The 20,050-nt window shown below is 39.1% G+C and overlaps 1 protein-coding gene across 4 annotated transcripts in view; it reads left to right on the forward strand.

The window, feature by feature from the left end:
- CDC42BPB (CDC42 binding protein kinase beta) overlaps nt 1–20,050 on the forward strand; it is a 97,955-nt gene that overhangs the window by 29,765 nt on the left and 48,140 nt on the right. For all 4 annotated transcript variants that reach the window (XM_063439613.1, XM_063439614.1, XM_063439615.1 and 1 more), the window contains exons 2-7: nt 1,227–1,318; nt 10,212–10,295; nt 11,245–11,340; nt 12,540–12,688; nt 16,429–16,522; nt 18,046–18,246. In XM_063439613.1, coding sequence (XP_063295683.1) covers nt 1,227–1,318; nt 10,212–10,295; nt 11,245–11,340; nt 12,540–12,688; nt 16,429–16,522; nt 18,046–18,246 — 716 coding nt within the window. The remainder of the gene's footprint in view (nt 1–1,226; nt 1,319–10,211; nt 10,296–11,244; nt 11,341–12,539; nt 12,689–16,428; nt 16,523–18,045; nt 18,247–20,050) is intronic.

A 20,050-nucleotide genomic window follows, 5' to 3' on the forward strand; every position in this document is an offset into this window, starting at 1 on the left:
ATAAATTAAACTCTGGTATATTCCAACACCAGGAGAGTATCCTCACTGCAGCTCCGCTCTTCCTCCTTTGTTGACATTATTACTGATGACTTGCGTCCATTATTATTAGTAGTATTTATATAGAGCCAACTGATTCCGCAGCGCTTTACAATATTATAAAAGCGGGTGACGTTTACAATACATGAGACAATTGCACAGTGACACAGGAACAATAGGTAGATGAGGTCCCTGCTGAAATGAGCTTGCAGTCTAGAGGAGATGGGGTACAAATACACAACAGGGCAGCAAGGGTGACAACCACCGAACAAGGTGGAAAAGTCGCAGATCTGGAGGTGAGAGTGGAGTGTGGCTCTTTAGGAGAGCAAGAGACGGATTTTTCTCATAGTAAAGCATTGGCACACACCAGCACTGCATTTCATAGAGAAGCACTCACTCCTGCTTTGAACTATAGCTCAAAGAAAGTAAGAAAGGCAACCCTTCCGGATGTCTGTGTTACGAATGGGATTTATAAAAGTACTGATTTCTCTTGAAATGAGTCTGAGTGTCTATGGGTGACACTGTCCAACTTTTGGCAGCTTTGCTAGTGGCACCTGTTCCCAGCGCTATAGTTGGCATCCAGGCTCTGATAATCCGTGCAGCTGAGGAGAGACCCAATTTTGTCAAAGGAGCACTCATAAACCTGTTGTACTATAACCACTGAAATAGCTGTAGTGGTTATGGTGCTCAGTGCTTTTTCCCCCCCTTTAATTCTTTGTTTAAAGGACCACAAAAACAATGACGCTTAAATCAATGACAAAGTGTACAATCAGCCGTCCCATCCAGTTTTAGCAGGAAGAGAAAATAAATGTAAGAAACAAAAACCAGTAAGAATTTGGATTCCTGCACGACATTGATTATATATGCCGACAACAATAGCTTGAAGTTTTCATTGCTCATATAACAAGATATCAAGGATGTGTCGCATCATAGGGATGTGGAGAGTGCCTCTTTAATGTTTGAGTTCCCAGATATTCAGTGCAACACACTGTATTAGCTGTTACATTTATACTGCTGTGATTTAAATGTAAATGTTTTGTAACCCCCCCCCCCCCCCTTTCCCCCCCATGATAAGTGAATATTTCCATACGTGCAGTGGTCTGTATAGCGTCTGCACTGGGTATAATGATATGTGTGTGTACAAGCCATTTCAGGCAATTTTCTAATGTGTGTCTGTTTCATATCCATAGCAAAACCGTTTACAAATCTGCTAAAAGGAATGCAGCTTCATAGGGAAGACTTTGAAATCATAAAAGTTATCGGAAGGGGGGCGTTTGGAGAGGTAAGAGGCATTATTTCATTATCTTTTGTATTCTAAAACTTTTTTTTTTTTTTTTTTTTGGCATACCAATAAGCAGTCCGAAATGTCTGCATGCAATTCATAATTTAAAGGGAACTTATCATGGTTTATATTTATAAGAGCACTCAAGGCAAAAAAAAAAATCAAATCCCTGTGATGAACGAAGTAGGAAATTATCTTCCTTTTGATGGGATTTTGAAAGCAGCGTGGCATTTCACATGCTAATGCTTTTCAGAGTACTTCTCGTGTTGCGTTCTCTACAATCACCTGTTCATTAAAGCAGCCCAGATTTAACCCTAAAGAGGCAATGTCTTTTCTTCCTGCACAGCTGAATAACTAGTTAAAATCCCCATTCTGGTAATTTACCCATTTTGTAAGGCTGTTAGGCTGTTTTGTAAGGCACAGTTTGGCATGTAATGTAAATCAGTTGGCTTGCATGTACTTCATAGAAGAAATGTGCAGACGAACATGCATTGGCTGGGCATTATGGTAATATAGTGGCTGAATATAGCACATATTGACAAGATGTTAATACTGGCACAAGTGCTACAAAGACAGGTGTTTTATATGTACAATGCTGCATATTGCACATCTTTCACTGTGTTGACTGGGGCGAGAGAATCCAGATTGTCAGCAACTCAAAATCTTGTTAGTTATCTAGCAATGCTTATTGGATACACAAATATCTATGTATCCTGTTTTACTTTTACTTCTGTGGTTAGTTATCTTGTTAAAGCGGCACTGTCATGCTGAAACTACCTTTCTTTAATTAATTCCTCTCCTCTCCATCTGTCAGGACCTGTTCTTCATTTCTACCTGTCTGCTCTAGTTTTCTTTAACCCCTTAAGGACCAAACTTCTGGAATAAAAGGGAATCGTGACATGTCACATGTCATGTGTCCTTAACGGGTTAAAACATAAGACAAAGTAGGGACTACTTTGTCTTATGGAGGTTTCCTACGCCTGACCATCTATGACCAGTGGAGGAACAAAGTGTACTTAGTTTCCGGTGATCAAAGCAATTTTCCCACAATTCTCACCTTTCCTCCGTGATGTTGCGATGCTTCCTGTCAGTATTCCCGAATGTCCTGTTACTTAGACAGAACGCTGGCGAAACTACCGACTTTCATTTTAACAGAATGAGAACAGTTTGTTCATTCATGTTAAGACGCAATTCGGGACTTTGTTCGTATCGGAATTTGATTCAAATTAATGAAACTCCGATCCTATTCATGCCGCGGCTGCATCTTGCAGCTCTTAGTAGATAACTCCCTAATTCCCACGGTATTAGGAAGCTATCTACCAAAAGGCTGAAAGACCTAAATTGGTCTTTAAGCCAAATTTATGAATACTAAGTAAAAATTACTTAGTATTAGTAAATTCTGCCCCTACTCGCTATACCGCGAGTAGGGGCATGTCTAGTAAACAGTGAGCAGCCAGTGGCTTAACAGGGGCCCTATTGTCTCCTGGCCCCCACCCCTGAGTGCACTGACAGGTAAGTCTCTACATTTACCTGTCACAGCACTCTGGTTGGCTTGAAATCCAACCAATCAGAGTGCTCTGTGTCATTTTACTCATAACTCTCTGGTTGTTTGATAGCAACCATGTGAATAGAGTAAGGAGCACAACCATAAATCATATATATATGAAAAAAAATCTTTATTAAATGGGTATATACTATAGGAATGTCTCTATAAATTTTTATCAACAAAGATACAAAGTTATACTATTGTAAAGCATTTACCAGAAAAAAATTCTGGACATATATAAAGGCGCAATGCGTGATATATACATAAAAGAAGTATCATGCAAACAGACAACTGTAGACTCTGTCCCTGCTTCTCACTGAACTGGGTATGGTTTTTTGCATTTTTGTATATGTTTTGGGTTTTGATTATACTAGTACTACAGTGGTCTGTTTGCATGATACTTCTTTTATGTATATATCACGCATTGCGCGTTTATATATGTCCAGAATTTTTTTCTGGTTAATGCTTTACAATAGTATAACTTTGTATCTTTGTTGATAAAATTTCTAGAGACATTCCTATAGTATATACCCATTTAATAAAGATTTTTTTCATATATATATGATTTATGGTTGTGCTCCTTACTCTATTCACATTATGTATTTTGGGTTCTTCAGGGAATAGAGCCTTATGTGGGTGAGCACCCAGTATTTATTTATTTAGCCTTCTCCTGGGGCTATTTTGTTGTTTAGTCGAGTGTGCCCACCTTGTTTAATTTGCATTATGTTTGATAGCAACCAACCAGAGTGTTGTTATGAGTCAAATTACACAGCATGGGTGGGGGCTCGGGAGGGGGGATACTAGGGTTTTTGTTTTTTTATACCAGTTTACTAGACATGCCCCTACTGGCGGTATAGAGAGGAAGGGCAGAACTTACTAATTCTAAGTAATCTTTACTTAGTATTAGGAAATTTGCCTGAAAGACCAATTTAGGTCTTTCAGCCTTTTGGTAGATAGCTCCCTAATTCCCACGGTATTAGAGAGCTATCTGCTAAGCAGCTGCAAGATGCAGCCGCAGCGCGAATAAGATCAGAGTTTAATTCATTAGAATGAAATTCCAATCCGAGCAAAGTCCCGAATTGCATCCTAACCTGAATGAACAAACTGTTCTCATTCTGTTAGAACGAAAGTCGGTAGTTTCGCCGGCGTTCTGTCTAAGTGACAGGATGTGCGGGAATACTGACAGGAAGCATCGCAAGATCATGGAGGAAAGGTGAGAATTGTGGGAAAATTGCTCTGACCACAGGAAACGGAGCACACTTTGCTCCTCCGCTGGTCATAGATGGTCAGGCGTAGGAAACCTCCATAAGACAAAGCGTCCCTACTTTGTCTTATGATTTTAAGGAAAACTAGAGCAGACAGGAAGAAACAGATCCCGAGAGAGGGGGAGATGAGTAATCGATTAACCCCTTAAGGACCAAACTTCTGGAATAAAAAGGAATCATGACATGTCACACATGTCATGTGTCCTTAAGGGGTTAAAGAAAGGTAAGTTCGGCCGCTTTAAAGAGATGTGTAAAATACTGTGAATTAATTTATTTCTCCTTTCTCTTCTCAATAACTAATGTGCTGTGTTGTAGTACTTTCTACATTCTTTACTTTGTTTTCACTTTCAGGGCAGTTTAAACCCATAATCTTAGTTTACTGTAACCCTTTCATCCATAACACTCTTTCAGTTTTATTGTGCCCTATTGGACAATATTAGCCATCAGTTGACCACCACCCCTATTTAAATAATAATAATAATAATAAAGCATTGCCTGCTAGGGTAGAAGTTAAATCCAGCTCTTGAATACACGCTTACGACTGCCATAATTTTTGCACATAAATCACATTAGAGTTTGCGGACTGCCTAAGTCACGTGTGCTTGTGAGTATTACTAGCCACTGGCACAAAAGTGCAGATTGCTCTATGTACAATGTGTCATGCAGAATTTCTACCACCATGACCCCTTCTAAAAGCAAAGTGGTCATGGTGGTTGGAGAACCCTTTAAAGTTATGACTTCCCTTACCAAAACTGGGGAGGTATTGGTAAATGAGATTGTATTATTACATTAAAGTGTTAAACTAATATAGTTTTTGTTTTCAAACTAATTTAAAGGGACACTATAGTCACCAGAACAACTTATTGAATTTGTTCTGGTGAGTAGAATCATTACCTTCAGGCTTTTTGCTGTAAACACGGTCTTTTCAGAGAAAATGCAGTGTTTACATTACAGCCTAGTGATAACTTCACTGGCCACTCCTCAGATGGCTGTTAGAGATCCTTACTGGGTCATGGCTGCCTAAAATGCATCCAAACATTCAGTATCCCCTCCCTCTGCATGCAGACACTGAACTTTCCTCATAGAGATTTGTTGATTCAATTTATCTCTATGAGGAGATGCTGATTGGCCAGGGCTGTGTTGGAATCATGCTGGCTCTGCCCCTGATCTGCCTCTTTGTCAGTCTCAGCCAATCCTATGCGGAAGCACTGTGATTGGATCAGGCTACCACTTCTGATGATGTCAGCAGACTGCTTGTTTTTTTTTTTTTTAGGCAAACCGCATGCAGATCTACAGCCTCTGGCTTGAATACAGTAAGACGTTGCTATATTTATATAGGCATGAGGAGCCCAGGGGGGCTAGATGGTGGTGTTAACACTATAGGGTCAGGAATCCATGTTTGTGTTCCTGACCCTATAGTGATATTTTATTAAAAACACAAAGTATTTTGAGTGCGGGAGGTGGGGGGGGACGAGGACTGAGAAACACACCCAAAAAAACTTGCAATTGCCGCTTGCAGTACTTACTCGAATTGCCTCCTGCATAATAAGCTTGTAAACATTATTGAACCAAAAAATCAAATCGCACTTGCACTCAGTCACACGTTTGGTGTAGGTATCTGGGTCACCTCTAAAGACTCAAAATCAAATAAAAAATACCAAAATGATACCGAACTTAAGCTTATAGCAAATTTGTTAGAGTTAGTTTATTGACACAACATAGTAATATAGGAAAGAATGCTGATCACTCCTATGTAAAGATAAGCGTATATCACCATTCCAATGGCTAGTTCACCATAGTTAAAGTGCTAATTGCCAAACCACCATAATATTATAACCATGTACTAAAGTGCAAACAATTACAAATATACAATACTGCCTGCCAACAATCCTATGCAAAAAGCAGAATACTTGGATAAATAGAGAGTTATATACTCTGATTATAATGATCTGTCCCGATCCTTAATATGTTATTGTAAATTGTAAGTCTTTGTTCTGCACTAACTATGGTGGACTAGCCATTTAAATTGTGATATACCCTTATCTTTACATAGAAGAGATCAGCATGCTTTCCTATATTTCTACGTTGTGTCAATAAACTAACTTTTTAAACAAATTTGGTGTAAACTTGAGTGCGGTATCATTTTGGGATTTTAAAAAAACAAACAAACAAAAAAAACATTATTGTTGTCTGTTTCTTTAACAAAACCATTTGCCCAAGAACTTCACTCGGTGGCATAGGATAGAACGAGACCGACACATGCAGCTGATGCTACTCGGGGAAAGCTTGAAATTGAGCATTATAAACTACTTGGTAAACCAAGCCATCCAGGCTCTGTCCCATCAGGAGTCCCAGTAAAACTTCAGATATCTGTTAATACGAAGAGGTGGTGAAGAGCAATCCTCAATTTATGCATTGCAGCACATAGGGGAAGTGATCTCAGATCACTTCCTCCCAGCACTTGTGAATAGGAATCCACACTGTAGTAGAGCAGCCTGCAGCTGCTGTTGCAGCTCCTATACTTGAGCTATACCTGGCCGGCATGGTCCCCACTGGAACCCAGGGAAGCCACCCACACTGCTAGATATACACAGAAATGCAGAATAACCATCCCCTCATACAAATAATACAAACAGCCCCCACACACTACCAAACACACAATGTGACATATTCATCCACACACACAATTCCACAAGCAGCCCTCATACATAGCCCACATTCATATGTATCATACAAGATACCATAAACTACTAATGAACATATACAATATAATAGCTCATATACGCACAAATACAACGATACAAAGCAATTACAGTATAAATAACACAAGCAGAATACGGCAGCATACACACGACGTCACAATCCTATATCGGCACATTGCTGCTAAAAGGTTGCCTACCCCTGGCCTAGGAAGTTGTCAAGGTAGATTGATGAGTACACAATGCAGAATAGTACAGGATATTACACTCTAACCCATGGTTCGTCAACCTGGTCCCTACCGCCCACTAGTGGGCGTTTCAGGATTCCAGGTGGGCGGTAGGGATTTCCAGGTTGATCGGGCGGGCGGGTGCGAGCCGGCGGTACCCGTGCGACTGGGTACCGCCGTGACCATTTGCGGCTCCGGCCCGCCCGGTAAACCGCCGGGGCCGCCTTCCAAAGTGTCCATCGGGTGGCCCATGCTGTCAGGGCCACCTGATGGATGCGGATTGTATGGGGGCCCGGTCGCGCTGTTAAAGCGCCCAGCGCTGACCGGGCCCCCTGTGATGACATCAGAGCTGGGAGGAAGTGATTCCCCGGTCACTCCGCCCAGCTAAAACTGAGAGCCGCGCGGGAGGAACACCAGGGAGTCAGAGTGGGAACTCTGACTCCCATCCACCTGAGCCACCACTGGACCCCAGGGAAAGTCACCCTCCTGCACCTTAAAGGTAGGAAACAGGAGGGTGACTTAAATATAGTGTGTGTGTGTGTGTGTGTGTGTTTGTTTGTGTGTGTGTGTGTGTGTCTTTGTAGCTATGTCTTGTGTGTGTGTGTCTTTGTAGCTATGTCTTGTGTGTGTGTATGTGTCTGTCTGTGTATATGTGTGTGTGTGTGTGTGTGTCTTGTCTTTGTATGTATATGTCATTGTATGTGTGTCTTGTGTGCATGTCTGTGTGTCTGTTTGTATGTGTGCCTGTCTGTTTGTATGTATGTGTCTTGTGTGTATGTGTGCCTGTCTGTGTCTTTGTGTGTGTATGTATGTGTGCCTGTCTGTGTCTTTGTGTGTGTATGTATGTGTGTATGTGTGCCTGTCTGTGTCTTTGTGTGTGTGTGTGTGTATGTCTGTGTCTGTATGTATGTCTTGTGTGTGTGTATGCGTCTGTCTGTATATATGTGTGCCTTGTCTTTGTATGTATGTGTCATTGTATGTGTGTGTCTATGTATGTCTTATGTGTGTGTCTGTTTGTATGTATATGTCTTGTGTGTGTATGTGTGCCTGTCTGTGTCTTTGTATGTGTGTTCTGTGTGTGTCTTTGTATGTGTGTTCTGTGTGTGTCTTTGTATGTGTGTTCTGTGTGTGTGTCCTGTGTGTGTGTCTGTCTTGTGTGTGTCTGTGCCTGTCTGTTATAGTGGACTATAGTAAGTGAGCTACCTAGCTCAGCCTTCCTACTGGGCATTGCTATAAGGACGGTTAAAAAATAGAAAAAAGGGGAAAAAAAGGTGGGGAGGGGAATTGAGGAGGGAGAGGAGATGAGCTGACGCACAAATGAGAAATCATATTATGCGCAAACAGAGAAGTCGTCTGAATATCACTGAAAGAGACCTTCGTTTGTTCCTTACGAAAATCGAACCAGATATCAAATATTTAGTCTCGCAGCATCAACCTCAAGGATCTCATTAATCACTAGTAAAGGTAATTTCAATTTACTTTATTGTTTTCTCATTAAACGTTATAAAGTTAAAAACCTTATAAACCTGCATTAAGTAGAAATAAAAAGATAAATGTACGTACATTTCTTTTTTTAAAAAACACATTTGCGCGAAAACTGGTGGGCGGTAAGGAAATTTTTTCAACCAAAAAGATGCATTAGTGGGCGGTAGGTAGAAAAAGGTTGACTACCACTGCTCTAACCTATGCCTAGGGATATGGATGCCACTGACTCTGGGAGCTGGAAGGGAGGCTGCTGGTATGCTCCTATGCTAGTCTTAAAAATGTTTGTCCGATCTGTAAAATACTGGCTAAGTGGCTATGTAGTAACACTGTAGTGCCACATAATGTGTTAGCATGCAATATATTTTAATATATCACTAATGTAGAATTACTAGAAGCAGGTGTCACTGCTATGCCAAACACCAGAGTGGAGGGAGTTTACACTAGTGTTGTTGGTATTTTTTTTTTTTACTTTTTCTATTTTTTATGGTACTGCTTTTAAAGTGGGCATGCAGCAAGACATTTAAAGTGACACATCCAATACTTTGTTTTGGATGTTAAGTGACTGGTTTAGTGGATACACACTATATGATGACATCTTCACAATCTGCAAGGAGCATGCAGATTGTATATATTTAGAAACATTTTTTAAGTTTAAACAAGCTAGCATTATAACTCTTCTGATTAGAAAGAGATGCTGCCACTGCTGCTGGCCATTCCCTTTAAACCAAGCGTATAAATATTGAAGTTATTGTCTTCTCCTTTACAGGACCTTGCATTCTCCCTGAATTTCTCGTTTGTCTGTAATCATATTTGTGTTGACTGTAGGCTGTTTGTCTCTCCGTATCTGTAACCTTTTTATTGTAAGTGTAGTACCTTCTTGTGCCTTGTACATTTGTACGCTAGGTAAAGGGCTACAGGCTTTGCTTTGTCATATCTCAGCATCCTGTACTTCGCACACGAATGCATTTCTGACGTGTTGTCAAGTGTAAATATCGCAACTTTTTTCAGAATAGTCAAATAATTGTGGCGTTTTGTACAATGAATATTAATGTTGAAGGTATGCACGCACTTTACACTCTCACCATGAAAGATTATCTTCATCAGTTCTGTACATTTAATAATAACCTCACTAGTATTATGTTAAAGTTAAATTCTCGCAAAATCCTTATTAGGAACTAAAATAACCAGTGGGTTTTGCCATTTATTATTATTTTTTTTTAAATCTATTTCCATAGTATGAATGGCTGTCCTATCACAGCCAACACATACTATGCATTGAATTGTCCCTACGCTTTGCTGCAGCCGTGTATATGAACAGCATTATGAAATGGCAAGGTGCAGTTGTCTGCGTGCACATAAGCACACCTACCGCATCTTTTGGGAGTGCTGCAGAGGTAAGTGTTTCTTTTTTTTTTTTTTTACTAACTTACCTCTATTGCGTTATTCGTTGGCAGCATTTACTGGGGTAAGGGAACGAGGGTCCGTCGTATCTGACAGATTTTAGCTTTTTAAAGAAAGCTTTTCTCTACAGTCGATATAAGGTTGTAGGAAAAATATATACTAAAGATTTCCTTTTAGTATTGGGAGTTGAGCATCATTACTGCAGTCCTTATTATTGCCTAACAATTTAATCCTGTAATAAGATTTATATATTTTTTTTTCTTTTTCTAGGTTGCAGTGGTTCGAATGAAAAGTACAGAACGTATTTATGCAATGAAAATCCTGAACAAATGGGAAATGCTAAAAAGAGCAGAAGTAAGTGCCCCCTATTACTCTAGAAATGTGTGCTTTTTTTTTTTTTTTAAATAAAAAAATGTACTTCTCTTTCCTGCACCTCAAAATCTGATGAAGCTTTAGGGAGTGATTCATGGAAAGCATTGACCTATTTTGTGACTGTTACCCTTCCAGGCATCGTCTATGTACACATTGTCACTTATGGTCTGTCCTAGTTTTGATGGATTCTATGTCCAGCTGTGACTGAGCCGACATCGGGTTCATTCTAAATGTCTTGAGCTTTAGGAGGGGGGTATTCCTTTTCTGCTTCAGTGGAGAAATGTAAAAAAATATAGAATATGCAGAAGGAAGGCTTGCACTCACGGTCTGTATATTGATAAAATTTCTTCTTTATTCCAAAATTCTTAAAACATGATACATCACATCAACGTTTCAGCCATCCATTGTGGCTTTCATCAGGATCAGTTTAGCACTGATCCTGATGAAAGCCACAATGGATGGCTGAAACGTTGATGTGATGTATCATGTTTTAAGAATTTTGGAATAAAGAAGAAATTGTATCAATATACAGACCGTGAGTGCAAGCCTTCCTTCCGCATATTCTATAATTTTTTGGCTATGGCTTGGATGCACCCGGCATTATAGTAATATTTGAAAGTGAGTGTGCAGGGTACCAACGGATTTTATATATATATATCAGTGTTTGTGACTTGATGCCACTAACAGCCCAGCTTATGAGTTGCCTGCAGTGCATTCTGGTTAATACGCCTATGAGCTGCATGCTAGGTTAGATTAAATAAAAACTGAAATAGTTTTTAGTTGGCAAATTGTATATCGGCAAGAGCTACAAGTTTGATATTTGGCTCACTTTGATGCAGTACGCTAATGGCACAGATTGGCCTCATACTAATTTGTACCTAAAATAATCAGTCTGATTGTATTATTTACGTCTTTGTTTCTTGCCATCCAGACAGCTTGTTTTCGAGAGGAGAGAAATGTGCTGGTAAATGGTGATTGTCAGTGGATTACCGCCTTACACTATGCTTTCCAAGATGAAAACTACCTGGTACGTTTCATTATATTTTATGTTTTCTGGTCAATTAAAGTGACACTGCCCATTATCTAATTTTGGCATAAAGCCAGTGGCTAATGGAAAGTTAAATACGGTTTGTGCTTATCATGTTCTTATTTTATTTTTTAATTTCTCCCGTTAAGTTGTCTTTAAAATTACATCTTGTGCAACACAGCCAAATGGTGTAACCCCTTGAGGGTGCATGTGCATGTATAGCAATATGGAAGCATTTTCCAAGCAAATCGTTAAGTGCACCCAATGTGCCAAAGAAGGAAAGATCTGCTGCAGAAGTGTTATGTACTTCCCTTCGCTTCACAATTTAGTAGCGTTTACTGTACTGAAGGATTGAATAACTGATTCTTTCAGAGAAGTGACTGTTCCTCTCTGCTGTGTTTGAGGAAGTGGCAGCAGGTAAGTACTAATATAACCGCTTCCTAAGCATAGAAATGTATGATTTATCACCACAATAAATCACATCTTTACTGCTTCGGAGCTGTTGTATTTTAAAGTGAACCTGTCATGACAAATTAACTGTAAGAGGAACTGCCACTTCTTGTAATTTTGATGGTTCCTCATTGCCTTAACCCAGTAAATGCTATTAAACTCTTATTGGGATGAGGAGTGCAGCCTAGATAAGTATAAAACCAGCCAATATGTGTTCCAGGCAATGTACTAACCCCATGATGCTCAGGGCAAGTTGTTAGAAAATGTCATACAAGCACCCACTTACTCCAGCATTACTTGAACAGTGCGATCACGCGGCACAGATTGATTTAAATTTGTTTACATTGTACGTTGCAACAATGGCTTTCTGTCACATTGCATTTTATTAAAATTTTACAAACTGACAAATTTCTAAGCATCGTTGTTGTCGCCCCCCTTCTTTTTCCTGTTCTGTAAAATTCAATATTTCCATAAAGTTGTGTTGCATTTAAGGGACCATGTAGTCATTCCATCTATGTGAGTTGGTTATAGTGCCTGGAGTCCATGTTCAAGCAGTTTAACAATAAATAAGGGTCCTTGGCCACCCACAATGTGGCTAAGGAAGATATTACTGGGGACTCTATTTTAGTATTAAAACATAAAAACTTCAATAAGATGAAGCAGATATGGTGCCTACAGTGTCCCTTTAAAGGAGAAACCAAGCGACAAATAACCAGGAATACTTGCTTTTCTTTTCATTTTATGTGTAGTACCTGGTCATGGATTATTACGTAGGAGGGGACCTATTAACGCTTCTCAGTAAATTTGAAGACCGGCTCCCTGAAGATATGTCGAGGTTTTATCTCGCAGAAATGGTGCTTGCTATACATTCCATTCATCAGCTGCATTATGTGCACAGGTAACCATCCATTTATTCTTTCCACTCACATAACATTGCGCAAGCCTTGTCACTGTGTAAATCCACATCTTATATGACCTGACATGTCTTGGGCACTCATTACACTGAAAGGAAATACACTATGCAGTTTCAAAATGACAGGTTTGCTCCACACCCACTCCTCCATACGACCCAGGCACGTGGACATTTAGAAGCATATTAAAGATGATTTTAGTTTACCCTGCTCAGTTTATCAGGTTTTATAAAAAAATATATATATATATATAATGTATATCTTTTCAGAACCTCCCACTTCCAAATAGAAATCTGATCTCAACAAAACCATCTATTTGCTAGTTTGTAGCCACCCTGGACTTAATACGTGGGTGCACCATAACTCCTGTTGCTGTTTTTTTTTTTTTTTTTTTAGAAAGAATTTGAGCAATACTGTTCATATAATCTCACATGTTAAAATTAGTTTGACAAACTGCTATTGGGGTATATTGGGGGCTTTATGGTATGGCCACAACCCCCCCCCCCCCTTTTTTTTTTTGAGATAGGTGTTTTTAAATTACCTCTAAAAATTTGAAACCGTGTTTCATATGTTAACACTGATTCCATTTTATGTGCATGAATTTAAAGAATTTTAAATATTGCTGATTGCAAAATTTTTTTTTTATGATTGACTGTCTTGCTCCCGAATCCAACACATGCTGTTTGTCACTGATTGGATCTATACATAAGAGTTCTACCATCAGATTTGTAATGGTACCTAAGGTTATATCTCATAGGCGGTGAGATTTATATGTAATTAAACAATTTATAGATAATTAAATGATCCCATTTATCAGTTTAAATTCAAGTCTAGCCTGCCCCTGCATGAGATCACTGTCAGCCAGACATAGTTCATGAAGAGGCACAGAAAATCTTTCCAGTGTTTTTTGTGTGTTTTTCCTCTATGAAATGCTGATGAGTGTGGGTGAGGCAAGATTTCCTGGCAGTAACGTGAAACTGGTGTGTGGCAGGTATTGTGCTTCCTCGTTCGTTACCAGCAGAGATTTATCACGGCTTCTGACATACATTCCTAATAAAACACAATGCAGACATCTTAAAGAGACAGCCAAGCCTCGTTTTAGAAGCAGTTACATAAAGCTCTGACTGCCTTTACTATAGCAAAACACTAAGGAACACCGAAAATATAAAATTGCAAAGATATGTTCAGATTGCCCTGGCACAGCAAACATGTTTTTTTTTTTTTTTTTATACATTACGTACATGTTCATGAATGCAATGTAAGAATATCAATAAACATGTTTATTCACAATGTAAAGTGATGTTAAGTTTGGTTTCTCTAGGCTGAAGTTGGGGGTAGGGAGGGGAGTGTGCCATAAACGTGTGTTTGTTTCTTCTTCAAAAGCCTGTTATAGATTTATTTCATTAGGATTGGCATGTAATGGCTATTATTGTATGCGTTTTACCGTCCATTAAGGATACTCACAACATCCATAACTATGAGTTTTACACAAAGTATGTCAGCTATTTACATTGATGTATTGGGTATCGGTAATGACTCCCATATGTCTGGTTACATTCGATAAATGAACGGACTGCTTGCTGCTAAAACCGTTGCCATCATCCTTTAGGATTCCGTTTATTTGATATAGTTTAGATGTCTCTTGCGTTTTCAGGCAGTAAGGACTGTTGCCAGTGATACTGCTCACCCACCATACAACACTGCTGTGTGTTAGTTGTTGTATAATCAATTCATGATAGCCCATGGCGACATATTGAAGGAATAAATTACATTTCTGTTCAGAATACTTGCATTCATCCCAAGGGCATGTTATTTTGCCAGATTAAATTACTATAAATTCTCTTTAGTTTATAGCTGTTTATATATCATTATAACATTATTATTATTATTATTATTATTATTATTATTATTATTATTATTGACATTTATATAGCTCAAACATATCCCTTTACAATTAAAGAATGGGATATTTGACAACAAGTAATTGACATACTGAATAATAACCGATACAAGAAGTAAAGGAATCACAAGAGATGAGTGGTAATGAAATTACAGGGGGAGACTGAAATGTAAACCGAGATCTCATAGAGGTGAACCTCTCTTAAAGTGTTACCTTTCAATAGACATGCAGGTCTTCTTGGATGTAGTGTAGGCCAAGGCTGTGGAAGGGATTGTTCTGAAACCTTTTCGTGGGTTTTTCCATTCTTCAAATAAACATTGTTCGTTAGTTGTTGTTTTTTTGTGTTAAAACATCCAAGACTTTTCTAGTCTAGAGTATACCCGTAGGTATAAATCCATAACATATTAATTTGTTGTCTTTTAATTTATGAAATCTTATTAGAATGAAAAAAGTGTAACTATAACTTGGGGTTGTTTGTATAAATGGAAAGTATGTGGTTTTTGTTTTTTTATTTTATTTTTTACTACATTGACATACCGCATCTGGCACTGTTATTGCCCTTTCTGCTTCTGCGGGACTATATTTTATTCTCATCCCACATAAAAATAATCTAGATATAATGCTAAGAAAACGCATGGCAAAGCAATTCTACAGACACTCATTTCAAGCAATGTTTACGTTAAAATCAGATTGTTGTCCCCCCCTTGACATACATGTATTAATCAAGTCTAAATATGCAATCTCTGTGCCAAGGAATGCTATATTTACATGAAATATACAAATCGTTTTTTCTTATTATCAAGTGGAATACCAATGCTGTAGACAAACTGCATGTCACACTAGTGAATAATACTATTGCAGAGTAACTTCATAGAATGATATAGAATTGTGGAAACAATTCTTCAGTTACTGAGTCTGAGCCAGTTTTTCATGTTCCCTCTAGTTTTCATTAGTATGTTCTAATGGTTAATATAATCATTTAGGAATATTTAATGGTCTACTATAGAAATTATATTTGGAACCAGAAAATGAAAACCGGTTTGAGATGTGAGTGGGAAGCTGTTGGAAGCATTGTTATCGCAGACATATAATCAGGTGTGCATGCATGCTAGTTGAGTCTGTCTGGCAGAACGGAGCTGCTAAAGTGATTTGTGTATACCAGGCTTCCTCAAATTCCGGCCCTCCAGATGTTGCTGACTTACAACTCCCATGATTTTATTAATGAAATAGGCTGAGAAGCATGGGAGTTGTAGTTCAGCAACATCTGGAGGGCCAGAGTTTGGGGAAGCCTGGTGTATAGGCTGAAATGTCCAGTGATTGTTTTGAAGTATGCACTGGTGTGGCACTTTACAAAGGTCCTCCCAACCCTAGATCTTGTAAATGAGGTCTGTTTGAAGCATGTGTCAAACAGTCAAATCATGACACTTGTTATATCTGCACTAACTTGCCATTGGACATGGCAAGACCTCCAATGTATCTTGCTGCCCACCCTGACAACGTGCCAATCTTTAAGACTTTTTGGGCACAAAAAACGGCTGTTCTGTTAACGTAGTGTCATTGGATACCTCTTTAAATGAACATGAAGTTTATTTGAAAAACTAAAAAAAAAAAGTTTACAATTATTTTCTTTTCATGAGCCACGCTTATTTATTTTAAAAATACCTTTGCCTTTCCAGTCTTTGTTTTACCTTTCTTCTTATCATAATAGCGTTGCTTTCTATGCATGGTGCTGTTTTATTCATGGGGGCGAGCAGGGTGTTTGCTCAGACGAGCATGCTATAGAATGCAGATGTGCACAGCCGCTCACTGTTGCTCGTTTCTCTGCAGAGATATAAAGCCAGATAATGTTCTCTTGGACATGAACGGCCACATCCGCCTCGCTGATTTCGGATCATGTTTAAAGATGAATGATGATGGAACCGTAAGTACTGACTGTTTTATGCTTCTGCATTGATCTGCATGCATTATACGTATTTTTGTAGCAGTGTGGCTTTCAGCGTAATGAAATGCAGCAAGTGGTGTAAAAACTGTATTTCAAATGCAGAGTGAGCGGAGAAGGTATTTTTAGGCTGTGGATAAGTGGAGGGACTGAGCACCCCCTTTTGGCCAGCAGGACTAGTACACATGGTCTTGTTTGTGTTCTAAAGTTTGTCAGCTTTGCAGGACAGGGATCAGCCCTCCTCGTTTCACGTATTTACTTTACATTGCTTCATCAGCAGTAATGCATTTGGTACAATATATGCTACAAATAAGGAAAGGGGGGGGGGGAGGGAAGCATTAAAACAACCACAAAAAGACGTTTGCTGTAATACAATATATTTATTTTATTTTCTCTGTAAATGTTTATTGCACGGTTTCTTTTTAAATGATAGGAACCACGATTACAATTCATCACAAACATGCCCTCCATCTATGAGCTCCCTCCTGTGCTGCTAAGTGTGTGCAGCATTTTAAGCCCCGCACAGTGATCTGTAAATTGATATCCCACATTTGCACAGCTAGATATACATACAAAATGCAATAGAAAATGTTTATTTGACATGGCATTTGTAAAATGGAAAGAGGTATATTTTAATATACAATAAAGAATATAAAATAATTGGTAGCCATATTCACAGACTTTAATGGTATGGTACAGGTACTGCTGTTACTAGAGCTCTGACCTTCCCATTATCGTCCATTGATCTCACCACTAGACCCTCTTCATTCAATCCCTTAGGCACTATGCCTGCTCCCTCTAATGCACGTTTATTACCACACCTGTGTTTGCTTACCTAGCAAGCCATGCAGCAGGACTCACCCTCACTCCAGGCTTTAAACTCACGTTTTTCCTATTCATAATTTACCCCGCCCTGGTTAGGAATAAACTGATGTATCTTACCCGACCATCGTGAGGAGGCCTTATAATGGGTCTCCTTCAAATTTGGGAGCTCCCCCTTTCTACATCCTTTACTTCTACTTTACACTTCAGGCTTTGTGACCCTGCTCCCTGGTGATATGTAACTTATATAGCCGTCTTGTGGTTTTTCTTACAGCAATTTACCATTTTATTATAGTTTCCGAATCTGATATACGGTAGTAACAAATGTGTTAAGTTTCCTACTGTTCTATGATCAGAGAATAGTGTGCTTGTCTGCACGTGTCTGAATGTACATGTGTAGCTGGGACTGTGTGTGTATATGTTTGGGAGACTGTGTGTCTTTGTGTGTCAGAGTATAACCTTGTAGGGGGGGGGGGGGGAAATGTGTTTGTCTCTGAGAGAGTATCTGTGATTCCAGGAAGCACTGCAAAAACGGGCTTTGTTAACGGCCTCACAATTTCTGATGGCGTTCTCATTTAACATCCAGAATTAAAAGAAAGTATAACGTGTTAATGACGGGTTGTTTTATTGCAGTCCTCTTCAGTAATTTCTGTCATTTAATTTTCTCCTTGCTTTTTGTTAAGGTGCAATCCTCGGTAGCTGTTGGGACACCTGACTACATTTCCCCAGAGATTCTGCAAGCTATGGAGGACGGAATGGGGAAGTATGGACCAGAGTGCGACTGGTGGTCTTTGGGTGTCTGCATGTATGAAATGTTGTACGGGGAAACCCCTTTCTACGCAGAGTCTCTTGTGGAAACGTATGGAAAGATCATGAATCATGAAGTAAGTATTTTTCGGTGCCTTAAGAGGCGTTGAATTGTTTGCACCCAAGCTGGAGAAAGCTCTGTTTTTTTGTTTGTGTGTTTTCCTTCTTTACAAAGTTCTTTTGTGCTTTAAAAAAATAATAAAAAAAAAAATTATTTATTCACTGGACAGAGCAGCAAAACTATTTTATATCAGAGCAGGTGTATTGTACTAGATTACAAATATTGCTGTGTAAAATCTATATATGAGTTTTCATTGCTAATGCTTGTTTTTAAACAATCATTCGGCACAGTTTTTTCTATCCGGCTTGATGTTTGGCATAGATTAGGCCTTTAAATAGCTACTACATACACAGTTCTGGGGAGATTTGTTTTTCTGCTCCATATAAAATAAATACAATATAAATCCATTGACTTATACAGCAGTTGCACTCGCCTATGTGAAGAATGGCTTGATAAACAGGTCTGAACTACATCCACTTTTTTTGTAACATAAAATCAGAATAGAGACTACTGATTAGTTTAGCCTCTTCCTGGTCTGAGAAGGGAAGGCTCTCTGCTGCCACTGCTTGTTTGTGCAAGCATGGCAGCTGTCGCAGGTACTTCAAAGGTTAGTTTTCTAACAACCAAAGAAAACATTTTGTGTAGTTATTTTTTTTGTGTGTGTGCGCATGATCTTGTTTACTAAAAAAATAAAAATAAAGTGGCTCCCTTGTGTGCAAAGACTGAAACGAAAAACTAAATATATAAAATTAGATGGCAAAGAATTAAATGCTAATGGACCTCTTCAACATGTAATCTATTATTTTTTTTTTTTTTACTCAAAGTAGAAATAAGGTGGCAATTTTCTTCTAACTTAGGTTTGTACGTGTTGAGCACATAACCGAACGCCTCCCCCTCTTGCCTGTTAATAACTGTAATAATTGAAGTGTTGATGGATAGCTTGCACTTTCTCCTCCACAATTAGACCATTTCAGAGATCAGTAATTACACTGGACTTTATTTTTTATTAGATTTGTATGAAACGTCAACTTATGTCCTGCAATTAAAGATTGGTTTCCACTTATGGCCGTTACAAATTGAAGCTGTATTTAGAAAGGCAGGAGGGTTTAGCTGTGTGCTTTACTGCTTTCCTAAACCTGTACTATTTTGAGATTGTTGGGCAGGAACGATCAGAGAAGTAAATATATTGCAAACCCATACATAGTCCAGTATAGGAGACCCACTTGGAAAATGTGCTGCTTTATGGATGTGTAAGAACCTGGACCTTTGAGAGGGGAGAAGCAAAGATGGCCCGAACTGATCTTACTTAAAGGAATCACTATTGTGGTACTCACTGTTAGGTACCACAATCCTCACCCTCGGACATTGCCCCTACTTGTTAGGCTGGAAATTATCACAGAGTCTTAGAGACCCTTCTCTTCTGCTGGACATATAGGATCAGGAACACATGTTTATTCCTGACCCTATAGTGTTAAACTAACAATTTAGGTGGGCAACCCCCCTTTAATACCCATAAAAAATTATATTACTCACCTTTATTCCAGCACTGGCCCTGCCGCAGATCCGCCTCCTTGGCTGACATCATCAATTCTCACTAACATTAGATTGGCTGATGATCCCAGCCAAAGTGGCGGGCCAAGGATGGAGCCAAATCAATGCATCTCTATGGGGAAAACTCAGCGTCTCCATGCAGAGCGTGGCGACGCTAAATGTCAGTGCTGCACACTGAGCAGCACTGCCCCAGGAAGTACCTCTAGTAGCCATCTGAGAAGTGGCTACTGGAGGTGTCCCTATGCTGTAATGTAAACACTGCCTATTCT

This window comes from Pelobates fuscus, chromosome 13, assembly GCF_036172605.1.
Source record: "Pelobates fuscus isolate aPelFus1 chromosome 13, aPelFus1.pri, whole genome shotgun sequence".
NCBI classification, from domain to species: Eukaryota; Metazoa; Chordata; class Amphibia; order Anura; family Pelobatidae; genus Pelobates; species Pelobates fuscus.